General features: G+C 38.2%; 1 protein-coding gene across 1 annotated transcript in view; it reads left to right on the top strand.

Annotated features, from left to right (window-relative positions):
• LOC128205975 (zinc finger protein with KRAB and SCAN domains 7-like) overlaps positions 1 to 13323 on the top strand; it is a 119882-nt gene extending 106559 nt beyond the window's left edge. The window contains exon 5 of the mRNA XM_052908097.1: positions 13139 to 13323. Within this exon, the coding sequence (XP_052764057.1) occupies positions 13139 to 13308 (170 nt within the window). The 3' untranslated portion in view covers positions 13309 to 13323. The remainder of the gene's footprint in view (positions 1 to 13138) is intronic.
• The last annotated feature ends 4623 nt before the right edge of the window (positions 13324 to 17946 follow it).

The following is a 17946-nucleotide window of genomic DNA, read 5'->3' as shown; positions in this document are numbered from 1 at the left end:
AGAACCTTGCTGGGCCTCATCTACACCAAAAACAATCAGGTCGTTCTCCATGAATCTACATTGTAAATGATTTTAAGTCTGCGTTTTGTTGGAAATAAGTGTTAAGTTTTGAATCCATTTCCTTGTTATATGTGTTAAGTTTTGATATTTGTTCTTGGATATTTCTTTTATTTGATAAATAGTCATCAGCAATGTCACTAAATGTTTGGCAGAATTGTTCTACTTCTGATATCCTTGATGAGAGTGATTTGTTCACATCCAGGACGACTTCAAATTTGGATTTCAGGTTAGTGATATCATTCTCTAATGGCATAAGTCGAGTCATACTGTTTTCCATTGTAATTAGACGGGAAATACCTCTTTCAAAAGTCCGTGTACACTCGTGTCTTGGCTTTGTTGCATGTACCCTCCAAAACCACTGGTGGCTTAACAACTCTCCCGGAGCGTGTTACATAATGTGGCTCATTATTTTCAACTTTTGTAGGTGGGCTGCTTGCTGGCATTTCTTGGTTGGACAATGCTCTATCTAAGCCTGAATCGCACTGGTCTTCATTACCTGGCAATACAGAATCAGTAATTAATGCTACATTAGAACTACTACGAATTTCCTTTGATCTCATTAAATCTCTCCTATTCCTGCGGTAAATTTGACCGTTATCAGTTTCGACCACATATGATCGTTCATTATGTTGATCAATCACAGTAGCTGGACTCCAGGTTTTATTAAAACGCTGAATCCTAGCTGTGTCACCTACTTTTAAAGGTTGTTGCACTCTAGCATTTTTGTCATGATAATGCTTTGATCTTGACTTACTCTCAGAAATTTTGTTTTTGACCTTATTAGGTGGAGGTACTTTGGGAATCAAATTTTCCTGGACAGTTGGCAAAATGGAACGTAATTGCCTACCCATTAACAACTGCGCTGGCCTGAATCCAATGTCTGAGAGAGGTGTGGTCCTATATTCAAGAAAACCTAATCTGGGATCAGTTTTGTTCTGTTTTGCCTTTATCAAAATTCGTTTTGAGACCTTGACCATGGCCTCAGCCAAACCATTTGTCTGATTATGATAAGCACTGCATTTTACATCTACAAAGTCCTATGACTCTGCAAACATTGTCAAATTCCTGGCTAGCAAAACATGGAACCCCATCAGTCACTATTTTCTGACAAATACCCCATTGTGACATGATGTCTTTCATGTGGCTAATGACGGTGGAACTTTTCATGTTTGACAGCTTTGGATACCTAGAATAGTAATCTGACATCACCAGATAGTTCTTTTCATCCAGTGAAAACAAATCAAACCCTGCCATTTGAAACGGATATTCTGGTACCTCAGAGCTAATTAATGGCTCTTTCTGATTTGAGGCTGTATGTTCTAAACAAATTTCAAACTGACTAACCAATTCTTTGATGTCAGTAGAAATACCCGGCCAAAACATAACTGACCTTGCTCTGGATAAGCATTTTTCAATTCCCAGGTGTATTTGATGGAGTTTCTCTAACATCTGTGACCTAAGAACCCTAGAAATAACAAGTTTTTCACCTTTCATGACCAATCCATTTGTTACGGATAATTCATCTCTATAGGCCCAAAATGTCTGAATGCTGAAATGATAGTCTTTCTTATGCAATGACCAACCCATGTTTATGGTTTCCCTTAATTTGCACAGCTGCTCATCCCTTTCAGATTGTGACCTAACTTCCTCAAGTTTCCTGTCTGATATTGGCAATGATGTAACCACCAAACACACATGTGCCTCTATTCCCTGAGTAAGATCGGGGCAAGTTTCTTTGACTGCGTGTCTACTCAGAGTATCTGCTAGTGGAATTTTCTTTCCTGATACGTATTTGAACTCAAAACTAAAAGAACTCAATTGCAAAACCATGCGTTGCAAACGCATTGGAATTGTGTGCATTGGCTTTCAAAATACTGACTGCAAGGGCAAATGGTCATTTTCCACTGTTATGTCACGTGCATTATAATACTGATGAAATTTCTTGCAACCAAACACAATTGACAACATTTCTTTTTCAATTTGACTCATGTTCTTTTGTGATTGTGTCAAACTACGTCAGGCATACGCAATAGGACGCTAATCTTGAAACAAAACAGCTCCCATGCCATGACTAGAAGCATCGCATTGTAGCACTAATGGCTTCTTTGGGTCATAATAGGCCAAGACCGTGTCATTACAAATGAGTTCCTTCATTTTATCAAATGACTGGCTCTGTGATTTACCCCAGATAAAACCTACGTCTTTGTTTAGTAATTCTCTTGATGGGGCTGAGATATCTGATAGGTTGGGTATAAACCTTGAGAGGTAATTAACCATGCCAAGAAATGTTTGTAGTTCAGCCTTGCATGTGGGTGGCCTCATGTTCTTAATTGCCTCAATTTTCAAGGGATCGGCCTTCAAGCCTTCTGATGTAAGAACATGACCAAAGTATGAGATCTCCGTGACCCCAACTTCAATTTTCTTAGGATTAAACATAATTCCCTTTTCAAGAGCTCTATCAATGGCAGCTCTTAAATTCTTGTCATGACTTTGCCTTGTTGACCCATATATGCAAATGCCATCAACAATGGTCACAACACCTTCAAGGCCCTGTAATACGTCCTCGAGGGCACGCACTAGGAAATCTCCCGAAATATTCTATCCGTAAGGACATCTTACGTACCTAAATGTACCTAAAGGGCAATGAAAGTAGTCAAATATGACGATTCTTCGGAAAGTTTGATTGACCAATATGCTGAAGTCAAGTCTAGCTTGCTGTAAAACATTCGCAAGCTGAGGCAAAGCATCATCGAGTGTTTCGAGAGGGTAAGGCGATCTTTTGATTGCACTATTCAATGAACGAGGATCCAAACATAATCGAATCTCACCGCTCACCTTCTCAGTAACCACCAAGTTATTACACCATTCTGTAGGCTGTAACACTTTTGCAATGACCCCTAGCTTTTCCATGCGTAGCAGTTCAGTTTTGACCTTATCTTGCAATGCAACAGGTATACGACGGGGTGGGTGGACAACAGGAGTAACGTTTCCGTCAACATGAATATTACATTCCACAGGAAGCAACCCTAACCCTTCAAAGGCTTGGTCATAGTTCTTCAAAACAGACTCTTTTGTTAGGAAGGGCTCGGACTCATTTGCTGATGCTTGTTCCCCTAAATTGTGGGCTAGCTGCATCAAGTTGAACTCTATGCAAGTATCACAACCGAGTAAAGGAGGAGATTTTGTATCTACTACATGAAACACCACATCTTTTCACTGACCTGACATAACACTAACACATGTTAACTTTATTGTACCCCTACATTTGAGAACATTGCCATTGTACACGGTCAATTGTGATTTAGACTTTGCTAATGGTGCCTTAACTCATAAACCCTGAAATGCTGATAATGGTAAAATATTTACCTGACTGCCTGTGTCGCACTTCATTTTAAGTGGTATCTTGTGATTTCCAATAAGCATACCAGGAAACGCCTGACCATTTGAGTGTTCTGTCTTAACTAAATCCACACTGTCAATGAATAATTCTGACATCTCGGTCTCCACTTGAACTTCGCTCACTTTCTTAGACTTGCAGCATGAAGCCCAGTGGTTCCATTTTTTGCAAATGTTACATTGTGTCCCCTGTGCCGGACATCTCTGTTTTGCGGTGTGGTTGCTGCCACAACGACTACAACGTGGACCTCCCCATGTCGGCTGCGTCCTTGTTTTCTGCTTGGCTGGTCCCTTCATCGTAGACGATCCAGACGGTATTGACCTTGCGCCTTGGCTTCTGTTGTACGGTCGTGTCACTGCATGTACCGGTGCGCCCATGTCTTTGTTGAATGATTTTAACTGTTCCTTGGCATACTCATGCTTTTGACAAGTAGTAATTGCCTTGTCCATGGTCAGACGTGAACCTTCTTGCAACATTTTCTCACGAGTTTTATAGTTAGAAACACCAAATACAATCCTATCTCTAATCATTGCATCTTTCTTGTCACCAAATTCACATTCATCTGCTTTGTTTTGACCACTGTTATGAATTGTTCGATGGATTTCTCTCCTTGTGTGATATTATTAAATTGAAATCTAGCAAAAACTGGATTTATTTTGGGAGCTAGATGATCTCTTATTTTTGTGAATATTACATCTGGTTTTGTCCTGTCATCATCATTCATGGTAGTTGCCCTAAACACGTCTCTGCCTTTTGCATCCATATACAATAATAACATTGTAACATGCACATTTTCCCCTTGGTCTTTCAATGGTCCTTTGAAGATCAATGTAGTGTTCGGTGAACTTTCGCCATTCCTCCGTAATATTTGTTGAGTTCTATTGTTGGAGCTGGTATTCCTTGAAGATTCATGATTTATTTTGTTTATAAATCACGTTACCGTTGAATAACATTCAACTTTTGTCCAGAATTATTATCCATTCAATGCTCACTAAATAACATTGCACTTTTGTTTAGAATTATTATTTAATTTAATTGTCAATAAATAACATTCCACTTTTGTCCAGAATTATTATTTATGTTTCCTGACTTATGACACCATGTTATGTTACGGAGGAATACATATAAATATAAGAACGACACTAAATGTGCTCTAACTATTTATTGCTAACTATTTATTGTACGATATCTAACTAGAACTGATAAGCATGTGGCTGTGCCTAGGTATTTAACTCACTAGGGCAGGTAACCCTTAGATGATAAAGCTATCATGTAACACCATGGACTGAATGTTCAGAACTTTGTTAAAGTTAACAATGTGATTTACAATATTTTGGTTAACTTTTAAACGGTAAAGGGTATTGAGCCTATAAGTGAAATAGCCACTTTAACCGGACGCCGACGCCTTGACGTGTAGTAAAGCCTCTTTATTAAACGAACCGTTTAATAGTAGAGCTTATAAATTACATTATTTATATGGAAAACAACAGAAACAAGCTCAGTAGCCAAAAGTTTAAACATAAACCCCGTTGAATGGCACAGGGTAAATGCCAAAGACATAGAACCCATAAACAAAAAATCACAAACAAGAAAAATGGAACAATTAACAGCCCAGAACTCCACAAACAACACAGTGCATATATACTATATAAAAATAGGTGTGTTTATCAAGGATTGTAAGTTACCGCCTTGGAACGGTCAGTAAAATGTAAAAACATGTCTTGCAAAACTTGGTAAGGAATAATTTTGAAAAAAATGTGACTTTGATAATGTAACAGTAAGTTGAACTATGAATTTCAGGAAACATAATATAGCACCAAGGTAAATGAAAGAAAGAAGCAGAATGGCAGGGGCCCAGGCATAGGAAAACTGCAAGGAAATAACTCCTTGTACATTATCTTGGCTTTGTAAATATTTTATAAAAACAAATAAAATCAATTGGTTGAACAAAAAAGGAAAAGCACTGAAAAATAAACTTTTAGGATACTTTTCGTTAAAAATAAAGAAAATGTAGATATTTGGATTATTATTATGCCCCCCTTCGAAGAAGAGGGGTATATTGCTTTGCACAGGCATGTCGGTATGTCGGTCGGTCGGTCGGTCGGTCGGTCCGTCGGTAGACCAAAGCTTGTCCGAGTGATAACTCAACAATTCCTGGACGTATGGTCATCAAACTTCACATGAAGGTTGAGCCTGATCAGTAGATGACCCCTATTGATTTTGGGGGTCATCGGGTCAAAGGTCAAGGTCACAGTGACCTTTAATTGTAAAATAATTTTAAAGCTTGTCCGAGTGATAACTCAACAATGCCTGCACCCATGGCCCTCAAACTTGACATGGAGGTTGGGCCTGACCAGTATATGACCCCTATTGTTTTGGGGGGTCATCAGGCCAAAGGTCAAGGTCACAGTGACCTTGAATTGTAAAAGGTCGTCCGAGTGATAACTTGACAATGCCTGCACCCATGGCCCTCAAACTTGACTTAGAGGTTGGGCCTGACCAGAAGCTGACCCCTATTGTTTTTGGGGCTCATCGGGTCAAAGGTCAAGTTCACAGTGACCTTGAATGGTAAAAGGTTGTCCGAGTGATAATTCAACAATGCCGGCACCCATGGCCCTCATAATTGAATTGGAGGTTGGGCCTGACCAGTAGATGAACCCTATTGTTTTGGGGGGTCATCGGGCCAAAGGTCAAGGTCACAGTCACCTTAAATGGTAAAAGGTTGTCCGAGTGATAATGCGACAATGCCTGCACCCATGGCCCTCATATTTGAATTGGAGGTTGGGCCAGACCAGTGAAGACCCCTATTGTTTTTGGGGGTCATCGGGCCAAAGGTCAAGGTCACAGTCACCTTGAATGGTTAAAGGTTTTCCTTGTGATAACTTGACAATGCCTGCACCCATGGCCCTCAAACTTGACTTGGAATTGGGCCTGACCAGGACATGACCCCTTTTGTTTTTGGGGGTCATCGGGCCAAAGGTCAAGGTCACAGTCACCTTGAAGGGTAAAAGGTTGTCCGAGTGATAACTCAACAATGCCTGCACCCATGGCCCTCAAACTTGACTTGGAGAATTGGCCTGACCAGGAGATGACCCCTATGGTTTTTTGGGGGTCATTTGGCCAAAGGTCAAGGTCACAGTGACCTGGAATGTTAAAAGGTTGTCCGAGTGATAACTCGACAATGCCTGCACCCATGGCCCTCAAACTTGACTTGGAGGTTGGGCCTGGCCAGAAGATGGTCCCGATTGATTTGAGGGGTCATTGGGCTAAAGGTCAAGGTCACAGTGACCTGAAATGGTAAAAGGTTATCCGAGTGATAACTCGACAATGCCTGCACCCATGGCCCTCAAACTTGACTTGGAGGTTGGGCCTGGCCAGAAGATGGTCCCTATTGATTTTAGGGGTCATTGGGCCAAAGGTCAAGGTCACGGTGACCTTGAATGATAAAAGGTTTTCCGAGTGATAACTCAACAATGCCTGCACCCATGGCCCTCAAACTTGACATTGAGGTTGGGCCTGACCAGTAGATGACCCCTATTGATTTTAGGGGTCAAAGGTCAAGGTCACAGTGACCTTGAAAGCGACCTCGACAATTCCTGGACCTATGGTCATCAAACTTGACATGAACCTGCCCAGTAGATGACCCCTATCGTATTTGGGGGTCATCAGGCCAAGGTCAATGTCACAGTAACCTTTAACGCAAAAAAGTTAACAAATCTTCTCCCACTGATATCTCAACAATGCCTGAACCTATGATCATTAAACTTGACATGGATGTTAAGCCTGATCAGTAGATCACCCTTATTGATTTTAGGATTCATAGAGCCAAAGGTCAAGGTCACAGTGATCTTGAATGGTAAAAGATTGTCCGAGTGATAACTCAACAATGCCAGAACCCATGGCCTTCAAACCCATGGCCTTCAGAGTTGCATCTGACTTGTAGATGACCCCTTATGATTTAAGGGGTCAATGGGTCAAAGGTCAAGGTCACAGTGACCTTGAACGAAAAAAACTTGTATGTGTGATAACTTGACAATGCCTGCACCCATGGCCCTCGAACTTGACATTTAGGTTACTGGTGACCTGCTGATGACTCTGGATTTTGAGTTCATAGAGTCAAAGGTCATGGTCATAACACACTCTATCCTCACACTTTAATGGTCATAATCTTAAAACTGCCTTAACGGCAACAAATCAGCTGTCATTTCGATCCATGCATATTTCATTCAATTGTCCATATAATCCTGACAACATGGCGCTCAGGGGGGGCATAATGTTTGACAAACATCTCTTGTTATTATTACCTCTGTACGTTTGTATAAAACCGTTATAATTTTATCATCCATAATGATGCGAATTTGCTCTTTTCTGATCTTTTTGTGCATGAGAACGAATAACACCATAAAACACACTTTTCAGTACTGAACAACGGCACCCTTAGCTGTCAATCATAGTTACTCCGTGCATGTGCAGAGGGAATAGCGAACTATAGAAAATAGACGACACTGTACTCTCTACGAAAATAAGATAAATCAATGTTTGTATTCAATGTCAGATCTGCTCTTCATGATATGGAGCTAAAGTAAATTGGGTATAAATGCTCGATTGTCATTGGCTCAAAAATATGTGTGAACACCAAGTTCATAAAAGAAAAACAAGTACAAAAGAACCTTTAAAACATAGTTAAGGTTGTTAATTACATATACATGTAAAGGTATTGGTCACAGTGAAAGACTTGTGCAATTGATTACTAGAATATGCTTGGTCCTACGTTCCTCAAATTTGGTAGAGAGGTTGACATGATCATTAGATGACCCTGTTGATTTGGAGGTCACTAAGTCATATAGGTCACGTAGTTACCTTGGACACAAAATGATAACTAGAGTATGCTTGGTCCTACGGTTCTCAAATTCGGAAGGGAGGTTGATCATGACAAGCAGATGACCTCTGTTGATTTTGAGCGTATTGGCTCAAAGGTCATTGACCTTGGACACCAAGAGCTTGTCCAATTGATAACTAGAGTATGATTAGGCCTACGTTCTTCAAACTTGGTAGGGAAATTTGTTCATGGCCAGCAGATGTCCCCTATTATTTTTTTGAGATTGGTAGGCCAAGGGTCACGGTGTCGTTGACATTGAGCTCAAAAAGCTAGTCCGATTGATAGCTAGAGTTAACAAAAGCCTCTAATCCTAAAATTAGGTAAGGAGGTTGGTCATGACCTGTGGATGACCCTAATTGATTTTGAGTTGAATTTGTGTTTCTCCACAATGACTTTGAACAGAAACACCTTGTCCGATTAACCTAAAGACTCTGCTTGGACCTACAGTCTTTAAACTTGGTGTTTACCTTAAACAACCACCACATACGTTGCTAGGAATCTATTGTGGGTTCTAATGTGTATTCTAAACAGTTTAATATTGGTGATTTTGGTATGTCTGAATATAAACTCTATAATAAAATCTGTTTTGTATTTAAAAAGTCTTTAAGGCAAAGACTACTATGCTGATATGAACGCTATAATACTTAGGATACTGATGTGACAATTTCATCTATAATTTCAAAGGATCATATCAACCAGATAATTGTAATAATAATTTCAATTTTGTTACATTTTTATGCCCCTCTTTCAATAAGAGGGGGTACATTGTATATTGCTTTGTGCATGTGTTTCTGTCAGTCGGTCAGTTAGTTGGTAGACCAAAGCTTGTCCAGTTGAGAACTCGACAATGCCTGGACCTATGGTCCTCAAACTTGATTCGCAGGTTGGGCATGAACAGTAGATGAACCCTATTGATTTTGAAGTCAAAGATTAAGGTCACAGTGATCTTCAAACGGAAAAGGTTGTCGGAGTGATAACTCAATGCCTGCACCATGTCCCTCAAACTTTTCATGAAGGTAAGGCCTGACCAGTAGATGACCCAAATTGATTTTGAGGTCAAGGTCACAGTGACCTTGAATGTTTGTGTAACCAGGGATAAGTACGACAGGTGTCAGTCCGGGTCTAATACTTTTATTTGCAATCACCAGGAGAAAAAGCCTGGAAAACATGATACAATGTCTGAAGATATATTCCAGACAACATATCAAAATACATAAATTAATACTAACATAAAGTAATAAGAATACACAGTACCTTGTAAATACAAATGAAATCAAATATAGCAAAGTAAATAAATGAAACATACCAGCGGTGTAAAAAGTATTGTTTTGCAACAATACATAAGACTAATAGAGATGAAAGGTTTCTTCTTTTCAATCCAATCGAACGACTGCAAGGACAGGAATGCCTGAGAGATAGAATGGCGGGAATGTTACAGGTGATTTTGTGCATAATTCAATTCTAATAATAGTTAACCAATTGAAAGTTGCTTGACCACTATCATGTGTACACACTGACCACTATCACACACGCATTGTAATAATGTACGCGCAATCTAAACGCACGTAGGCAATGATGATAAATGAACATGAGCTGATGAATATATAACATCCTGTTACACTTGTCCGATTGATAACTTGACAAAGCCTGCACCCATGGCCCTCAAACTTGACATGAAGGTTTTGCCAGATTAGTAGATGACTCGTATTGATTTTGAAGTCAAGGTCACAGTTACCTTGAATGACCGGAAAGCTTGTCCCAGTGATAACTTGACAATGCCTGAACCCATGGCCCTCAAAACATACATGAAGGATTGGCCAGACCGCTATTGATTTTGAGGTCATCAGGTCCGTAGGTCAAGAACACAATGACCTTGAATGCGAAAAGTTTGTCCGAGTGAAAACTTGACAATACCTGCACCCATGGCCCCACAAACTTGATTTGAAGGTTGTGGATGTGACCAACATATGACCCCTATTAATTTTGCAGTCAACAGGTAAAAGAGGTCAAGGTCACAGAAATCTTGAATAGTTCACAGTAACATTGAATGTGAAAAGCTTATCCGAGATATAACTAGACAATGAAAAGACCTTTGGTCCTCAAACTTGGCATTGATGTTGGGTGTGACCAGTAATTGACCAATATTGATTAGGGGTCATTAGGTCAAAAGGTGCTTAATGACTTTGAACCCTGCAGCGACGATCCTTAATTGTGTTGAGGTTGGGCTGGACAGTAAATGACCCCTATTGATTTTAAGGTCATAATATCAAATCAGCTTGGTTTTCGGTTGATGCATATTTTTTCTTTGAAATGGCCAAATATTCCTGACAACATGGCGTTCTTGGGGGCATCATGATTGGCAAACATCTCTTGTTTTGCTTTTTGATGATCCACAATGCACAATCGAAACTACCTTGTAGTTATGACAAATGTGATATTATTATCCCCCGCCGAATTGAAGATTTCGGGAGGGGGGTATTGTTTTGGCGTTGTCCGTCCGTCCTTCCGTCCGTCCGGTACCATATCTTGGTAGGCATTGATCAGAAAATGTTCAAAATTGGTCAGAATGTTCCCCTTGATCAAATCTCGACCACTTTTAGTGGGTCACTTGGGGTCAAAAATTAGGTCACTAGGTCCAATCTTAGAAAAATCTATGGAACATACTAGAGGCATCATACATGGTCAAATATTCATTAAACTTAATCAGAATGTTTTCCTGGATTAACTCTTGGTCGTAAATAAAACTGGGTCACATATGATCAAAAATTAGGTCACTAGGTCAAATCTTAGAAAAATCTTGTCCAAAACGATATCAAGGTAATGATTGGACAAATTATGTTCAAAATTGGTCATGATGTACCCCTTGATGAAATATAGACAACTTAAAAAAGTTGGCCACATGGGGTCAAAAACAAGGTCAGTAGGTCAAATCTTAGAAAAATCTTTGGAACATACTAGAGGCATTATACATGGTCAAATATTCATAAAACTTGATCAGAATGTTTTCCTTGATGAAATATTGGACTTATTTCAAACTGGGTCACATATGATCGAAAATTAGGTCACAAGGTCAAATCTTTCAAAACTCTTGTCCGAAACTATTTTATGGTGGTGATTGGTCTGATTAAGTTCAAACATGGTCGGAATGTTCTTTTGAGTTAAATTTCGACTGCGTTTTAAAAGTGTGTCATATGGGTCAAAAACTAGGTCACTAGGTCATATCTTATAGAAATTTTGGGAACACTCTAGAGGCAATACATCTGCTCTAATTTCCATGAAACTTAATCAGAATGCCTTAATGAAATCTTGGAAAAGTTTGATACTAGTAGGTCATGTGGGGTCAAAAATGAGGTCACTGGGGCAAATCTAAAAAAAACTTGTGGACACTAGGGGCTATATTTTTTGCAATATATCTGGACCAATCTTCATGAAACTTGATCAGAATGTTTGCCTTGATGAAATCTTAGATTAGTTTGGAACTGGGTAACATATTGAGTCATAAACTAGGTTTCTTGGTCAATTCTAAATGTTACATTATATACAATAATTTTTTTTTTCAAACAGTTGCAATCAAACTCAAACTCATGTATATATATATATATATTTCATCAACAATTGATTTCCATTCCTTGACTTAGCCCAATCAGGCGGTGAATATAAATTCAACGAATTTGCTTGTTTTATATTGTTTTAAGTCTGCTTTTCACTTCTTTAAGTTGCCAATTCTCTACCCATAATTGCTAAAAATGACGAATGATTCGATTGAATCAGCGTTATCAAGTAATTCACGAGTGATGCGTAAGCAAGTTGTCATCGATAACAATTAAATAGTGCGCTATTTTGATACAGTGGTTTGGTAACATTCGTAGATATCACGATGTTTAACCGGCCTATTAAATATACATTTGTAATTTGTTGAAAAGTCTTTTACAAAATAATTCTCATAACTTCCAAATGATTTAATTTGTAAACTCAAACTTGCATTATACGGCCTTACATAGTTCAGCCTTTTTGAAATCAAATGTGTTCCTTTTACGTAGAATAAACGGATAAGGATTTTTAATACGGCGTGCTGTATCTTCACTCTTTATATCGAAAGAAATCTGAAAGGCAAATCCTTAAAATTGTTTTATTAATTTAATTTTTGTCCAAAAGTATTTGCACAGAACTCTATCTGAATCAATTCGTCAAAAAAGCCCTATCATAATTCCCTCTTCTCCCTTTCTTTTGCATATATATTTTATAATCTTCATTGCAACTATACAGGTGGGGGGGGGTCTATTGATATTGAGATCAGTAGGTCAAAGGTCAAGTCGCCCTGACCATATGTGAACAAACGGTTTCAGCAAAATAACTGTAGAATCTTTAGGTCCAAGAACTTCATACTTGGTATGTAAGTTGGTAATGGCCAGTTTGTGACCGCTAGTGATTTTGAAATCAGCCAAAAGTTGGTTTGTCTCCAGTCTATAAGTACAAATTGCATGTCCATTGTGAGATCAGATGGTCAAAGGTCATGGTGACCTCCTTGTGAAAAACGATATGTGGGCGGTGACATTAAGCTGAAAAATGGTTCCCGCTCATTAACTACAGAACGCTTGCACCCAGACGCTTCATAGCTGGTTTGTAGATGACCCCTATTGATTTTGGGTTCAGAAGGTTAAAGGTCAAGGGTGCGGTGACCTTGAGGTGAAAAATTGGTTTCCGCTCAATTATTAAGCGATTGTACCCATCCGCGTTAAATATAGACTACAGACATGTGTTCCATAGCAGAATTTGAGTATTATTTTCATTTTATCTTTCAGGCAGATACCAGTGCTCTTTGTGCGGCCTAGTTTGTCAGTCCAAATATGGTCTAACTGTTCACATGCGCATACATACGGGAGAGAAGCCTTACACATGCAGTACGTGTGGCCGGATGTTCTCTCACAAGAACAGCTGGCAACGACACCAGGTCACCCACCTGACAAAATAACCTCCCCTAAAGGCCATTTGGGTTTTCTAACCAAAAAAAACAATAATCATTTTTGCACCCCAAAACAATGACAAATAAATGAAAAGCATACTGACAGTAAATTTTAAGGACTGTGTCAGTGTCACTGTGTAGGTTTAGGTTGAACTGTTTGGTCCTTATACACCTTTATTATAAGTATCTTGATGCCAATGATGCATTTTTACAGCCACACATTTTTATTGGTACATATGTATTCATCGGCATAAACTTACAAATCGGCCACATTAGCAGACCTGAAAACATATAGCTACAAATTCTCATCCTGTAAAAACTATCCAACTTTCGGCAATATAATTTTATCTTTTTTATGTTGCAATTTATTATAGACTTGCAGTGTGTTGAATTTACCATTCAGATTCCCATAATCACAAATGTAATGGGCACATCGGTTAAGAATTCAGACATTAAAAGCAGTTAATGAATGATTATTATCTTGTCTGTTTTGGGGTTGTTGTTCACTTCGTCGTCGGCGTCCTTGTCCGAGGACTTTAACCCACAGAGACTTGAAAGTATGATGCAGATCACAACATTATTTCAAATAGTTGCCCGTGGCCTCAGTTGGGTAAAATCAGTTTTGATCATGAAAATAAAAAATACGACATTTTATGGGCTGTTTATCAAGTCATGGGACACAATATAAGTAGTGTAGGAATGGGGGGGGGGGGGTAGAAACCACCTGGGGCCAAAAACCACTTGGGGCCAAAAACCACTTGGGGCCAAAAACCACTTGGGGCCAAAAACCACTTGGGGCCAAAAGTCACCTGGGGGCTAAAAGCCACCTGTGACGTAGTCGAGCTAACCCTTACTCGAGTCCTTAACCTCGACCTTAACCCTAGAGGTGGGGATGTATATTGTCATACGTGACGAGCGTAATACCAGGAGAGGTAACTGCATACTCCGATTTCGCTTTACGCGCGATAGAGTCGCTTATCTTAGATCATATAGCTTATGAACTCGGTTAAATGTATTAACGCAATATAAACTTAAAATGTTTATAACTAAGTGTACTTAACCCATGAGTGTATGTTCAGTGTTATTTCTAAAACACGTTCTCACAGACAACTATTTTCCAATTCGTTTAGATAAACAAAAGTTTAGGTTTATGATTATATTTTATTTAGAAAAAAAAAACAATATCAAAGGCATTCCTTGATTTTACAATGTCATCGTGTCACAAAGGGCATACAAAGTTGCGTCATTTTTAAAACTGTTACCATGTATACAGTGGCAGTGAATATATGAGTCGAAATAAGGTGATCTATGACCGCGTTCTAGTTTACACCCACATAAATGAACTACTTTAAAAAGTATTTGAAATGAAAACGCTTTTCTATATCCTGTCCTTTGTGACCCATCGGTGAGCAGTTAGATATAGATCTTTTGTCGGTGTTTAACCTAGCCGAGCAGAATGATGACGTTCGATATCTGCTGTGTGCAATTGACATACTATCGAGAAGGCTTTGGGTGTAACCGCTAAAAAGGAAGACTGCAAAAGAGGTTTTAAGCGCTATGAAGAAACTATTTTAAGGGGCAACGAGGGCGATGATGCAATACTTTTTTCGTACGAAGTCATACAATAGCAAAGGGTTTAAGAATATGAGATAGTATTTTGAGTATTAGTCATACTTTGTAAAATGTGTATTGACCCAGTTTTCTTGTTATCTATTCATACTACTTTCTGCGGTTACGTTTACCTTGGTTTTCAACATTAAACAGTGTTAAGTTTCTTTACTCATTGATAAAACAGATTCGGTTGAAAGGTATTCAACGAGTTATTATAAATTAATGTTTATGTTAAAATATAAGCGATTGTTTCCCGTTTAACGAAGGAAAATGCAATGTATAACAGTGGAATCTAAACAGCCGTTTTAAACTAACCTAAGGGTATTATTTCCGGGTTTATGTATAATAAAGGAACATAATTATACGGCTGTTTAAAACGTATCTTAGGCTAAAGTTAATACTAATAATACATTAATCAGACGTCTCATTTCGAATCGAGTATTTGATATTTCAGAATGATATTCGCGTGATAAGCTTTCATGAGTCAACGATACTTATGATTTCGTTTTCGCGCGTATACTCATTTGTATTCAATTATTCTAATTTAATAATTTCGTAATGATATTCTCGGTTTCCTTTTTTGAATGTTATAACACGATGGAATGACGCAGCTTGAAGTGAATATCAGAGTACAATCATGTTGAGGCTTAAAGAAGAGGCGATAATTTCATTTTTATTCTAGAGACATTCCTTGATTTCGCGATATTAATCGTGTCACAAAGGGCATACAAAGATGAATTAGTTTTAAAACAGTAACGATATCTGATGTTATGTTGCCTCCTCATCCTTCCTCATTGCCTCCTCATCCCTCCACATTGCCTTCTCATACCTCCTCATTGCCTCCTCATCCCTCCTCATTGCCTCCTCATACCTCCACATTGCCTTCTCATACCTCCTCATTGCCTCCTCATTGTTTCATCACTACCCCATCATACCTCCTCATTGCCTCCTCATCCCTCCTCATTGCCTCCTCATACCTCCTCATTTCCTCCTCATCCCTCCTCATTGCCTCCTCATTGTTTCATCATAACAATAAGACGGACTTTTGAGGGATAGAAAACGTCCGCAAAAATGGTACGAAATGCGCAAGAAAATAGCATATTTTAATGTCTCAAATTTTAAACGTTAAAATATAAGTTTGATGCGAATTTAGTTCATGTTGATATTATATTTCATATAAAATAAGCGCGTTCACTATAACTATCATAGAAGGTAGTGCTTTTCAACATCTACCTTTTTATCGTAGTACATTCTTTGAGTGAATTTTACGCATAGATTATTGTTTATTATTATTTTCACGTACACATTAATGAAACGTGTTTCAAAATACCGCAAATATACGTCGTTGACTAAAGCCAACCTCATTTATTATTTTTAATGGTTGTGGGAAGCGTCTACCCTTAACAAAAGCTCGCTTTATATGACGCGGTAATATTTAAGTAGGCGTTTGAAGTCGAGATAATTAAACTCATTTATCGCGTATTTATTGCTATCAAATGACAAGCTAGCCTTGTCAAAAAGGTCTCACAAAGGTGAACTAGTTGAAATACTGCGCTGTGAATTATCATTGTGCTGACCCGATGATAAAAGTACACATTACGCTCTAATCATCTCCTTACCCATTTCTGACGACATGAGGATTGGAAGGTTATATCAACTTAGCAAAGTAGGTTATGTATTGAGTTAGATCTGCATTAAAACAGCACTATTTACACCTCAACTCCAATTCCTTAAATGAACTGCCTTTCGGCAATTGCGGTTATCATCTCAGATTGAAATAACTGTTGTTTTCTAAATGGTAGTGGGTTTTTTTGAGTGTCTGTGGCGTGTACATGATGTTTATTGCAATAACTTAAATTGGTATGTTAATTAAACATGATTTGTATAAAATAATTATATTCAAAACATCAATATTGTGATGTCATTTGATAACATGATTTCGGTTACAGTCGGGTCGTTCTATTCACGGACTGGGTAAGACAGGATTACTGAAAGGTTTTCTTAAATGAAATGAAGAATTTTTGTTAACAATTCCTGAACGCAGTAATCAACTATTGGTGTAAATAAAATAAATGAATTGCGGGATTGATGTCATTATCGGTAATATGAACGCAATTGGGCTGGTTACAGTACGAATAGAGTCCGTCCAAACATTGTATTGACTCAGTTTCAATATTATCCATTCACACTACTTTTTAAACTAATGTAAGGGTAGACCATGTATTTGTTGTGAGTTTATGTATAATTATGGAATACAACTGTTTAAAACGTATCTAAGGGTAAAGCTAATACTAATAACGTATTTACCAAATCAGATATCTCATTTCGAATCGAGTGTCGTATTTCAGAATGTCATTCATGTGAAAAGAATTCCTGACTCGACGATAATTATGTTTTCATTTTCGCGCGCATATTCATTAGTATTCTATTACATTTATTAAACAGTTTCGTTTTGGTATTCTTTGTTTGCTTTTCTGAGAGTATTAACATGATGGAATGGCACAACTTGCCGACGTCATTAAAGTGAATTTAAAATCGTACCAGAAGTGGTTGTCTATTTTATAGCAAAATAAATTTGTTTAAATGCGATAACGCGCTTTGTTTAGATAAACACCCGATATCATACGGTTTTCATAAAGCGCGGTCATTTTTAAAAATCAATCATGTTTTATACGTGAGATACTATAGGGTCGCGCTTTCAGGTATAGACCGTATTTGATAAGGGATTCATTCAACTCGTTAGTACGTGGTTCGAATCCATAATCTTTGACGAATTTTTAAACAATTCCTCAGTTGACTTTTTTAAAATTCTTTCGGTTCAATTCGATTCATACTTTGTTCGGTTATGCGTTTGCTTGCTAATTGTATATGCTAAATAAAAAACAAACAAAGGCAAACACCGTATTTTGTTCACTATTTTTTTTTTCTTTTAACCGTTTATATCAAATTCATTTGTCTATAAACGTCAGTTTGCTAGCATGAAAGCAACTCTGCACAGGTGCGACTTAGAAAATATAGCTTTATTCTCAACATTAT

The sequence above is a fragment of the Mya arenaria genome, chromosome 10, assembly GCF_026914265.1.
Source record: "Mya arenaria isolate MELC-2E11 chromosome 10, ASM2691426v1".
Lineage (NCBI taxonomy): Eukaryota > Metazoa > Mollusca > Bivalvia > Myida > Myidae > Mya > Mya arenaria.
This window is presented reverse-complemented; position numbering and strand designations above follow the sequence as displayed.